General features: G+C 40.1%; 1 protein-coding gene across 1 annotated transcript in view; it reads left to right on the forward strand.

Moving 5' to 3' along the window:
* myrip (myosin VIIA and Rab interacting protein) overlaps positions 1 to 12,345 on the forward strand; it is a 41,709-nt gene that overhangs the window by 11,013 nt on the left and 18,351 nt on the right. The window contains exon 2 of the mRNA XM_026361443.1: positions 6,837 to 6,973. Coding sequence (XP_026217228.1) covers positions 6,837 to 6,973 — 137 coding nt within the window. The remainder of the gene's footprint in view (positions 1 to 6,836; positions 6,974 to 12,345) is intronic.

Genomic DNA, 12,345 nt, shown 5'->3' on the forward strand with positions numbered 1-12,345 from the left:
CCTTCCCTGCTTCACAGCTTCAATTACTCAGTGTGATGGCATTGTTGAATAATGCAGTGGTCTCCTGGACTGGTCAGGAGTACGACGTACGTCTTTGTCCACACCCACATTAAATGCAATGCAAAGGTTCTTGTGAGTGATGCTAAAACAGCACAATGATATAAATTGGTCATCTAAAATGTGCTTAATTACCAAACCCAAAACTCAAAAATGTAACCCCGTGTGACCTCTGTACTCAGTCATTATTACACAGTGCTTCTATGTTTAATGGTGTTTATAGCTGAGCTTTTCTGCCCTGGGATGTTATTGCTTCACACTCCTCCAATGCTGCTCAGGGATGTTTTATCTTGATGAGGCTTACGTGGATAATTAAGGAACTAGAATAAATATAACGTGGATATTAAAAGAAAACTACAATTCAGCTGCATGGTGAAATAGTTTGAAAGCCAAATGTTCTTTCACTGAGGTGAACTCCTCCAAGGGTGGTGTTGTGATCTGTAAGTCATGCATGGTGGATTTGACTGTCACAGGGGCCATCAGTTGATGCATGGGGCTGTATTTCATCTATATGGCATCGATCTCCACATGCAATCTGTTATACTCACACCTACTTCACAACATCATCCCTCTCCAGCATACAGTGCCTCCCATCTGTGCACGACTGCACTGTTACAGTATGACTAGCAACATTTCCAAGTGAATGTAGTGTTTTGGGTTTTAATGCTAATGTCTCTCATATCTCTCATCAATTTGGAAATAGATTCTGTACTTTATTTTGATTCCTATGGTCCCTCTCTCCAGCTAATACCTGAATCAGAAATCCGGTTCTGATGAGAAACAAAGACTCAGAGACTTGAATGAAGTGACTAGGAGCAAAGCAGAAAGTATCAGAAAGTACAACGAGGGATGGCTGCAGACGCCAGTAATGTCCAAGCCAGAAACACAAAGGCCAGCAGCAGCTATTAAGGATTTTGTTTCCTAGCTCACAGTAAAAAGGCTCTTCTGTTAGTGAGCCATTCCTCTCTCAATCCCTCCATCTGTCTCGGTCACCACAAAATCAGCAGTGGCACAGAGAAAAATGCCACGCTGTAAATGGGAAAGGATGGATGAGTAATAGAGAGGAGATACATGTGCGCCTGTGTGTGTTTACGTGCACACTTGCATCTGGTGTGGGTGCGTACGTATTTGTGCGCCTGTGTGTTTTGTTTGTTATCTGTGTGCCGAGCATCGCTGATTAATCACTGCTCGTCTCCCACGCCCTCTCTGCCAAACTGAGCCGGGCACTGTTGTTTGCTATGTAACAGCGTGTGTGTCATGCGAAGGCTCAGGGTAGGGCAACATTTGCCTTCAGTCTGAAGAAACTGCCCAACACGTGGGACGTGAGGGGATGAATATGATGGAGCTAATCAAGACATGGTGAGGAGAGCGTTCATAAACGGTAAACATTTTGAGAGTGACGTAGCAATTTGTAGCCTGGTGTATGCTACAGGAAGAAATACGGCTGCGGTTGCTGATAAGAGTGGTCGAAGCCCACCTGCACTGAAAAAGGAGTGAGCAACACGGCATACAGTGGGGTTACAGATTTCCTGTGCTTTACCTGAATCATTTAAAACACTTGTCTTGGAGTCTGACTGAGAACAGACACTGAAAGTAGCCACCTGGAACAGCCACCGTGTCTTCATGACTTATGGAGAGCTACATCCAGAGCAAGTTCCTGACTCTACCATTAATTAGCACATACAGTAGGGGTCATTAGTTTGCAAATTCCAGGAGGACACCCTGTTTTCACAAATATATTGGCACTCTCTCACAGGATCATTCAAGGAGCCCTTCAACCCTGTATATGATGCAATATTAAAAAAAGCTTTCTTATGTACTCGTTTTATCTCTAAATCCTGTTATTTTAGTGGATTTTCATTTCCTGACCCAGGTGTTTGATAACATTAAGAGGATAAAAGTAGGCTTCACATACCAGGAGTGACCTAAAAAGACCCCAGAAAAGCCAAGGATTCCACTCACTGAGATTTAATTAGCATCACAAGACATCGGACAAATTAATTCTGTTTACAGACCTTTGCCTCCTTCAGTCTCCAGTCACATTGGTCTTTGTTGATTTTGGCACCACATAATTGCTCAGATAAAAGCTACAGGGACCAGCAGTTTTCATTATCCACACAGAATAGCCAGATGGAGAAAGAGTCAAGTGGTGGAAAGCGTAACCTCAGTCTATTCTGTCACTGGATTTCCCACATTGCTGGGCTGCTGCAGAGCTTAGCCTCTCCACACACTTTCCCTAAAATCCCATGCGGTGCTCTGGCTCTGCAGAGGCAGGGGCCTGAGAGCCGATTATCTCACCTTCCCATATGTTCCATACATCCCAGCTGAAATATATGTAAATACACTGCGGCCTGTGAAAACCTGCCTGGGCAGTTTATTTCACTGACTCCATGTAGTGTTTCTAAATGACCTATATCAGATATAAATTTGAACAGACCTCCATTTGAAAATGACCCACATGTGCAGCTGAACAGCAACAAATGATGTGACATCTGGCCAGCTGTTTGGGGAGCTAAAGTGTCGTTGATGCCCTAACCTCATTATCCTAAGCACTGAGGCGCTACAGTGCTGTATGAATACAGTTTGAACTGAGTCATCTCCTCAAATGTTAATTACATTCAGTTCTGTGCAGTGAAAACAACATACATTTGGTGCCTTTGTTATTTCAGAGTGCAGGCACATGGACACAGATAAGACGTGTGACAGTTTCACCAAACCATGAGGGCGCCCTCAAACTGTGCAAAGCAGTGGCTGGTGAAAGTTTAATGCATGTCACACTGTGCTAATAAACTCTCGCTTGCAATCTATGTTTGATGGGATGTCTGACTGTGCGTTGAATGTGTGGTGAATCATAGATTATTTTTTTTCTAGTCCGTCTTTTGTTGCTAAAGCTCCACATTGTCTGTCAGTGGAGATGCCTTGCAGTGTGATGTAAGACACAGTTTGGCTTAAAAACCAAAGATTTGACTGTCGATGTTACTCGATGATCATCAACCTCAAGTTCCAAACAGCCCAAAGAAAGAGGCCACAAAATACAGCATTATGAATGCAGTATTGATGAGACACTATCAACTGATGCCAAATATGCACAGATAACAGTTGTATTGTATTGAAATAATGGTCCCAAGACCACCACTGTGAAGGTTTTATGTAAATATTCTGACATCGAACCCACTTCCCTAAATTTTCTGCCAAGCTCGAACTGAGAACATCAAATATCTCTTTAGTTGTGTTTGTTTTAAAATATAAATGTAATATTGAATCAATATTGGTAGTAAAACCAGATAGCTTGTGAGCAGCGTGGAATTCACTTTGTTCCCTCTGACCATGCTCTATCTGAGAGCACTTGGTCCCAATATAATTCATTTTCAGTCTACCATACTGTGCCATGGGCTGTCCCAGCTGCAAACACATTCATCTGTAACACTCTGGATGGTGAAGGCCTGAGAGGCGAGCAGGGTGATAAAGAGGAAGCAAGAGAAACAGAAGAGAAGAGAGAGGGAAAGAGCAAAGATGACAGGTTTAGGTCTTGAAAGAAAGAGCTGGTTGGAGAAAGAAATGGCAGACCAAATTGCCTGACTGCTGCCTGGAGCTGTGCTGCTCCTAAATTTAGACTTTTCAGAGGTGCAGGTAAGTGAAGTGAACAGTGAACCTGCAGCAGTTCGTCCAGGTTAAATGCAGCACTATACCAGACCTACAATAATAAATGTGGAAACTTAAACCGCTGTGAATCGCATGCTGCATACAAATGGGTCTCTAGTCACAGAGGTGTGTTCACTTAATGACACTCTGCTCTGCATGGGAGAGCCTACCAACCACAGGGCTGTTTAGAAAATAGGAAGTGTTATGTATAGCCCCTGCTCATTTTAGTAACAGCCTGGTTGTTTTACCTTTATTTTAACATATCAAGTTTGTCTTTTTCTCTATAATATTTGCAGCTGATGTGTTGCCAAGTGTCTTCATCAGAAACACAAACATCATATAGGCATACATGTGGTAAAATAATAAAAGAAACGAAAGGAGGCAGAGAGAACAGAAGGCCACAGGTACATCTCTGATAACCATATTATGCCAAATGAGATCTTTTTATATTCATGTTTCTGTCTGTGAATGTTAATCACAAACACATTCAATCGATATTCCATCGCACAGAACGGCTGCTCTGAGAGTTGTTTTCCTGCCTCCTGCACACCAGACACTGTTTAAAATCGTACCAACAGGTTAGGAAGTCTGTGCCCAGGTTTACTGATCTCATGGGCTTTTTAGCAGTTGACCTACAGCCTTGTCCTTTGTTCCTTGTCCTATTATATCAACGCCTAATATAAAATAAGAAGTGTTTCTTCAGTGCAGTCGTGCAGAAACAGAGACGGAACAAAGAATCACTTCAATAAATTGTACTTAGCAATGGCAGCAATACTTACAACATTCATATACGTTTACAGTAATACATGAAAACAGTATATGACAACCTACATACTGTGTATCAAATCTGCTCTGGCATGTACAAATACATAACTGCAGAAGTGTCAGGATATGTGGATGAAATGGCCTTAATTCCTGTTTGTGACAGTTTCATAGTCCTTATTAAAGGTATTAATCAATATTAACAGACCTTCACCTCATTTGTTTTTCTTCAGATGAGTACATATTTGGGTTGTAGTTTACATATTTGTTCAACAGGTCAGGGACGGCAGGGCAGATTAGCATTAAATCGGTCAAATGTGATTCTGCACCATAGCTTGCAGCCTGCTTAAATGTCATTGTGCAAAACACAGAATCTCCTCCAGTTGCTGCTCATGACCTTGCCACAACTTGACTTCTCTTTGGAGAGTAAATATAAAATTTGCCTTCAGGGATTTTTTTCTTATCACTGTACTTTGAAGGTGTGTATATAGATATATTTGTGTAGATATATTTGTGTACATACACTAAACCCATTTTCTTTTCAACTTGCAAAAATTTCCATTTGACTTACATTTCAATTTCTTTTTTCTCCATCAAAGGAAAGACATAAAATATATATAGTAAATGTGTATAGTGACGTCTGTGTGTGCAGAAATGTATTCTTGATACACAATAATAAAGAAAACAATACTGTACTAGATAAAAAGAACTCTTCCAGTTTTTTCAGTCTCTACAACTCACAACTTGTGGGTTTTAGATTTCCTAACATCAGACACGTTGAACAAACGCTGGAGGTGAGAACAGTCTGAGTAATTTCTTCTTTCTATTAACAAGAATAGCCACTCTGCACGTCTCCATAAGAGAATAGGTTCTATTTCATGTTCTTTTATAGTCACTCCCACCCCGCTATTCTCCTGTTGCACTTCTCTCCCATCTCTACACAGCTTCAGCACAAGCTCAACTAATTCATTAGAAGGCTCAGAAAGTCAATTATGCTAATAGTTCCCTTTGCTATGAGAGGTGGAAAATCAGTAAAGCCAGGTACTTTTTCATTGCACTTCTTCTACATATTCTTCTATATATTTTATTTAGACTTAAATTTTAGTGATCAAAATCTATCTTCTGATGTATTGTATAGAGGATAAAGAGACTGGAGGTAAAAATATGAAGGGAGGTGCTGGTCCCTAAGGCTCCATCCAACTCTGAGCAAAGGCAAATGAAGAGATGATGGAGGGAAGGCAGACCCAGCGTCAGGAGACCATCTACAGGAACCCCTCTTACTTATTCATGCAGCAGTCGAGCATTAAGGAAACTCACAGCCTCATTATGAAATGTGTATTTGCAGAAGCTCATTCAGCAATGCAGCTCTTGCTTGAAAGCCTCTCCTTATCCACTCCACTCGCCTTCTTCTCTTCTTTAGATCCGATCACTCTGGGGACGCAATGTCATGCTTCATTCCTCTTCAGATACTATAAATAGACTCTTAAATTGGCTGTGACTCGCATTCAGTAATTTCTTTCAATCACAGCTTAATTCCCATAACTGGGCACAGTTTTGGATTTCTCACCACTTTGCATTTCAAAAGTTTGTCACAGAAGTATGGACTGGGCTAAATTGTGTCTGTTGTATACGTAAGCTGCAATTGGGTAGGTGTGGCTGTGCATGCTACTCAAGCAAAAATAACAAAATCTGCACTCCACCCGCGCTGCACTTCTTCAACATGTTTTTTTTTTTGTGCAAAGATGACTCCTTTTGGCTACAGTTCATACCGAACTATAGATGGAACCTATTTGTTTTGTTGTCTTGAATGATGCCTCCTCAACGCCGCGTTGCTCTTCCAGATTAATTTCTGTGCCTTTTTCCTCAGGCCCAGAGGGAGATAAAAACAGCGAGGAAAAGCCAGGAAAATGATGCAACGTCACATCTGAAAACCCAAGCATTCACTGCAGTCAGAGACACAATGCACATCTTGGATTCTGCATAATAGCTCTGTAGAAAGAGAGAGAGAGCAGCACCACTGAATCTCCTTAAAAAGCCTATTATTTGCTTCAGTTCACAGAGCAGGGCTTTAAATATGACAGCAAGCACCAACCTATATTAAAAGTACTGTAAGACTTTTATTTTAATGGCTGTTATCTACAAGAAAGGCTTCAGGCCCTTTTTTTAAATGACAGAAAATCTCTGTAGGGTCTGGTTATCTACACTACAATAATTAAAACACACTCAACTTGAGCAAGAGTTGGCTGCAACTCAAAGTTATAATCCTGGTGTAATTATAGTTAATTCTGATTTCTGCCAGTTTATTTGCCATCTGTTCTTTTTGATTTAACATCATGTTGTCTTCCCTTCCTCCTTTTTTTCTCTCTCGTCTGCAGGATTTTTAGAACGCAGTCCCTTGAATGGTATTATAACAATGTCAAGAGTCGCTTCAAGAGGTTCGGCAGCGCCAAGGTTTTGAAGACCCTGTACAGAAAGCACATCATTGAGAGAGGAGCGCTCTCTGACCTCCCAGGTAACTTCATTCACTTCAATTTCAGCTGTCAATGGCCTCTGTATATATGAAATTAGTTTACTGTTTTTAACCCTGAATCATGCTCCTCTGCATCCCATTGTGTCTGGTTGCCCTGTGTCTCTTTGCAATGTTGTGTCAAGATGTGATTCATCAAGTCAGCAAGTCGTTTTGTTGTTTTGTCTAGAGACTTCTATTACTCATTTTTCAATTTGAAAGGAAAAAAAAAGAAAAATGTTTTTGAGATATGTGAGATTTAGTTGGATGTTTAGTGCAAACAGACAAGCTCACTTGACTACTCATTAGTTTGCTTTGTTAAATGATCCCTCACTTAATTTCACACATTTTGTTCTCACGCTGATTGATTCACTTAATTACTTTGCACTGACATGTAGAAACAAAGATGTTTGACAAACACATCCACACACACACAGACACACACACTTTTTTTTTTGTTGCTCGTGCACCTGTGGGTTTGATATGTTGGTGACAGTGTTGGTGCTTGATGTGTGTGACTCTGTCATTTGTGATATTGAGCTTGCCCGCTCCCTGTGGCGGCTCCGGCCACTTTGCCTCCTCAGTGAATTGTGGCCTCCAGATATCATTTGTTTGACCCAATCTACCCATGTCTGTGACTGCTACCCTTGTACACTGAATTAAAGGGGTGAGATAAATGAGTCAGACTTTACTTGACAAAACAGGATGAAGTTGAAATGAGGGATGCTTAGAAATACACTGTGTACAGTTTGTAGGGTTAAGTGACGCTGGCAAAGTTAATGGCATCATAATCAGAAGAAATCAGTATGCCAAGGTCTGTTATTACTGCCATACTGGTCTGAAAGGAGGTTATCATAATGTAGCAAAACTGTGAGGTGGTAGATTTTAAAGTTTGACTGTCCTACATCATTTAGCATGAAGAACAAGACGTGAAAAACCAAGCTCAACACATAAATACTTATAAGACAGCTGAAGGTATTAAAAGTGCTCACGCTGTCCAGGCAATGCAGAAACTGATAAAAGGTGTGTGAATGTTTAAAAATGAAATAATAAAACAAGAGCAAGAACATAAAGAGCTGAGCTTTGAAGTGGCTTTAATGCTTTTGACATTATTATAGCAAGACTGTTTGACTCAGTCATAATCCAGTAATGGCTGGATTTCCCACTGACAGGATTTCTGACATTTTTCATAAAATATCTTCGTGGTGCAGTTTCCTTTGGTAGGTAAGAAGCTTTTTCAGGACAAGCACGATTTTGTTGTGACTTTAGTTCCTGCTTTGTTGTATAAGTGAACGAAATGATTGTCCCTCTAAACCTCCACTTTTCTGATTTCCTCTCCACTTCTCTCCCCCCTCCGATCATCTAGCCGCCTCGCCCTCCTCCCCCCCTGCTCCGATGATCACTGGCTCTCTGCCTTCCTCTATTTTCTTCTCTCCTCCCCTCTCCTCTCTTACATCATCTGGGCAGGAGGAGGAAGGATTATATGACTCGGCTGCTGGTCGCCCAGCTGACATGAGCCCAACAGATTATACCTCTTCCAATTCTCAAATACTCTTGTTGCCACTCCCACTAACTATCTGACTGTCAAGGTGTAAGACTTATGTGCTTTTAATTGACCAGAAATAATGAGATTGTAGTTCAGTAAGTAAATCCCATAATTGTAAAAAAATCAATTACATGAAGATGTTGCTCATTAACAAACTGATGTTGCACCATCTCGCTTGGTCTATTTTGATTCTTTTTATTATGTAGCACAGAAAATCTGTTAGGGTCTTAATGTGGGGTTCCTCTCTTCATGCAGCCACAGAATGAAAAACACTCTCATAAAACTGTCCCCATCCATAGGCGAAATATTTTACACACGTGCTAGTAAAAAATGTTTCATTATTCTTATTTGCCACTGAGGGGCAAACGCTAGTGAAATCAGTTCAGTCAAGTGTGAGATGTCAGCTGACGTGACAGTTGGTGAGAAAGATGTGACTGCTTTACATCTATCATGTTCCCAGACAGAACGACCTTCAAACGGGAGGAAGCGATTTGCACTCTCATGTCCGTCACCTGCTTCCGCTGTGTGACCTGTAAGAAATACTATACCACAAAAGTGAGAGTGTTGCTCTGCATGTGTCCCCAAGAGAGGTTTTCACCTTAATCATGGAAGATGTGTTGATGACCACACAGTGTAAATGCAACAACAAAATGAATAACTTAATAAATCAATAAATCAGCATACAAACAAAATCTTCCTGCCCCAACTTTGAGTATTTTTTTTACTCTTTGTTCTTACAGGCTAAAGATAGCCATAGCAGGTTAATTCCTGAGATTTATTGTACCTGCTTTGAATGTTATCACCCCATTAAACGGCTGTTATCTCAGTTTATATACTGGGACCCAACTCTGCCGATCCGGCTGAGTAGGCTTTTATCACGTCGCAGGCTTTTGATGTTATGGTTACTATAATAAGCAGGGAGTGTGCCAGGTTAGGTTTAGGGAAGATTCATGAATGGGGTTATAATAGCAACTAAATACAGTAGCAACATAAACCATCGTCATTGTCATTTGGTATCGCCCCCATCCACCATGACCTCTTCCTCCAACAAACTTTGCTCCGGTTATTTAACATACTTTTTCTAGCCTCATTAGCACAAATGTTTTCATTAAATGAAGACTATTTTGGTTTCATAACTGTGGTGGTATGAGGACAATAGAAAAGGATCTGAGGATTTTGCATGAGAAACATTCCTGTCAAGCAGAGTAAGCATTGCACACAATGTTGGTCTGATCCATTTCTGTTCAATGACACACATATACACGTTTTTGGACATGTGCATAGAATTTAGAGGATTTACTGAAAAATCTGACCTTTAGCAGTCAGTGCTGACTTTATCTGTACATTTGTAATCACAGTCAGATCTGGTTTTTAGAGGAGTTTAGGGTATTAACACTCTGTATGAGGTTTTTCGTAGTAAATACATTGAAACATACGGTATATATAATTGTAATATAACCACATACCTGTTTTGGTGGAAACGGATAAGAGAATGGTGCTATTTCAACAAATCCCAAACTGATCTTGGCTGCATGATGAATGTTTTCCACAGCCTTAGACTGCATTTGTGGTTGTTTTCTGCAGCATGGTTCTCATTTTGCGTGTCAAAAAAGAGTGACATTTATAATCAGAATTTAAAAAATGGAATATTAAAAGCCAATATGATTTATTGGAGACACTTAGTTTCTTATTTTCTCATACCACCTCCATCAGTTGAACTTTAAAGGCCACGTTTGCCTTGGGACCAAGGCCTGGTCTGTACATTCATAAACACACATTTGTGAATGGATGGTCCGTAATATGGCTGAAATAATTTCTACTTCTGAAAGATTGCTTTGACTTGACTCGCAGTTTATTTTTATTACTGATTTAAATTACATTGGCATCAACTACACACAGGTTAATAAAACTCTTATTTCCCAAATTAAAGAGACAAATGAACTGAGCACGAGTTTATTTACTTTCCACTACTACCCAGCCTGTCGTGATATAAACAGACATCCTGTCGGTTCAGCCGTTGTTCTGAGGACAGTTATGAGACTGTGTGTGCTGCCAGATGCTGCATTGTAATTGAAAGGAAACCGTCTGGACGTTCCTTCCTCCTGCTGTTGCTGCTGGCACTTCAGGAATTTCAGATCCAAGTGTAGCTTTACTGGCTCATTTAATAATATACTCTCACTTTCTTTCTTTGATTTTTTTTTATTCAGCACAATACCCACATTGCACATGTACACAGTACATTTGGTCCAAATTATATAAGTGGGAAATGTTGAACTGAAGTTTTGATGTTGCAGTTGTATCATACTGAATACATTGAGCCTGTCACCTAGCTACAGTATGCTTACATTAGCATCTATGAAAATATTATGACAAATTTCTACAACAGGCATTATTTGGATAAACAGACCACATTCAAATCTGCCATCTCATCTGAAGTAATATAAACATTTAATAAAGAGGCATAATAACAAACATCTGATAAAAACAAAACAAAATTATAACAGGTCTTTGACTTAATATATCCACCCTCAGCACTGGTTATTGTGCAATGCATATTGACATACTTGGCTATCTCATGTCCCCATGGGTCAGCTTCTGAAGTATTATTAAACAGACGGAGCAAGAACACTATCACACAATTATGTGATCTGTACTTGGATAGATGTGGCCTTGTTGTTTCCATATTGAGAAATGCTTGAAGTCTTCAGAAGGAGCAGACCTGGAACCTGAACCTAGGAGAGTAGCTGTTGCTACTCAAGGCGGAGAAACAGTCACTAAAAGGTGGAGAGAGACAACCAGCAGTGATTTATCTATAATCTATGTCTAAAATCACTGCTAATATACAATTAATTGATATATATTTATCCTTTTTATGTGAGCACAATTGTGGCACATTCATGCTCTATGTGGAGCTCTCTAAATCCTCACAGTTGAGTTAAACAGCTCTTTACATGTGCACTATTTTTTACCAACACATTGATAGTATAGATTTATATGAACCATCAAGGTATGACAAATACATCCATTAATAACAAAGCAAGATAGAGACGATTGATTCATTATCAATCTGAAATCAGTTTTTTTTTAACCCGTTTTATTATAGTGAGTGTCTCTAATAAAGAAAGTTTAATTTACTGTCGCATAGCACAGACATTTTTTTAATGACACATTGACACAAGCAGTTATAAACAAGGTAATACTGATACAAACATGTGGCTGGTGTCTCTCACCAGAAAAGTAATGTAGTCCTTTCACTCACATGCACAAAACAACACTCACACTCACTCAGACATCTTCACAAATGCAGGCCACCGCTGTCTTCGGTGCAGTTGCCATGGCGATATCGACCGGTTTCCTCCTCCACTCCCCTAAGTGGCGGAATGGCAAATGGTGAGAAGCAAGGGTGAGACGATGGTCATGGTGAGAGAAAATACAGAAGTTGGATGTGAGAAGGAATGTACTGGATTTACACACACACACACACACAGAGAGCGGCAGTGCCATTCAAGGCCAGCTAATGACAAATGTGTCACTCTGTTGTGTCTCACTAGTCATTGTATCGTTGCTGCCTTGTTAGATGACTCATGGGTGAACAGCAGGCATGGATGGAAAGAACAACAAACAAAACAGTGAAGTGATGTCCCCCTTTGGCAATTAAAATCATCCTAAAAAGGCTGTAAAGCCTAATGAAGTGCATAATTTAACCACATTTAATCATGAGTGGTGTTTCAAATGCTGCAGAAGTATTGACTTCCTTTACTTAACACTGATACAGTCAATATATTTCCATGAAGACGATGTGTAATTTAAAGAGATACCTTAAGAAAAATTT

Source organism: Anabas testudineus, chromosome 2, assembly GCF_900324465.2.
Source record: "Anabas testudineus chromosome 2, fAnaTes1.2, whole genome shotgun sequence".
Taxonomy (NCBI): Eukaryota; Metazoa; Chordata; class Actinopteri; order Anabantiformes; family Anabantidae; genus Anabas; species Anabas testudineus.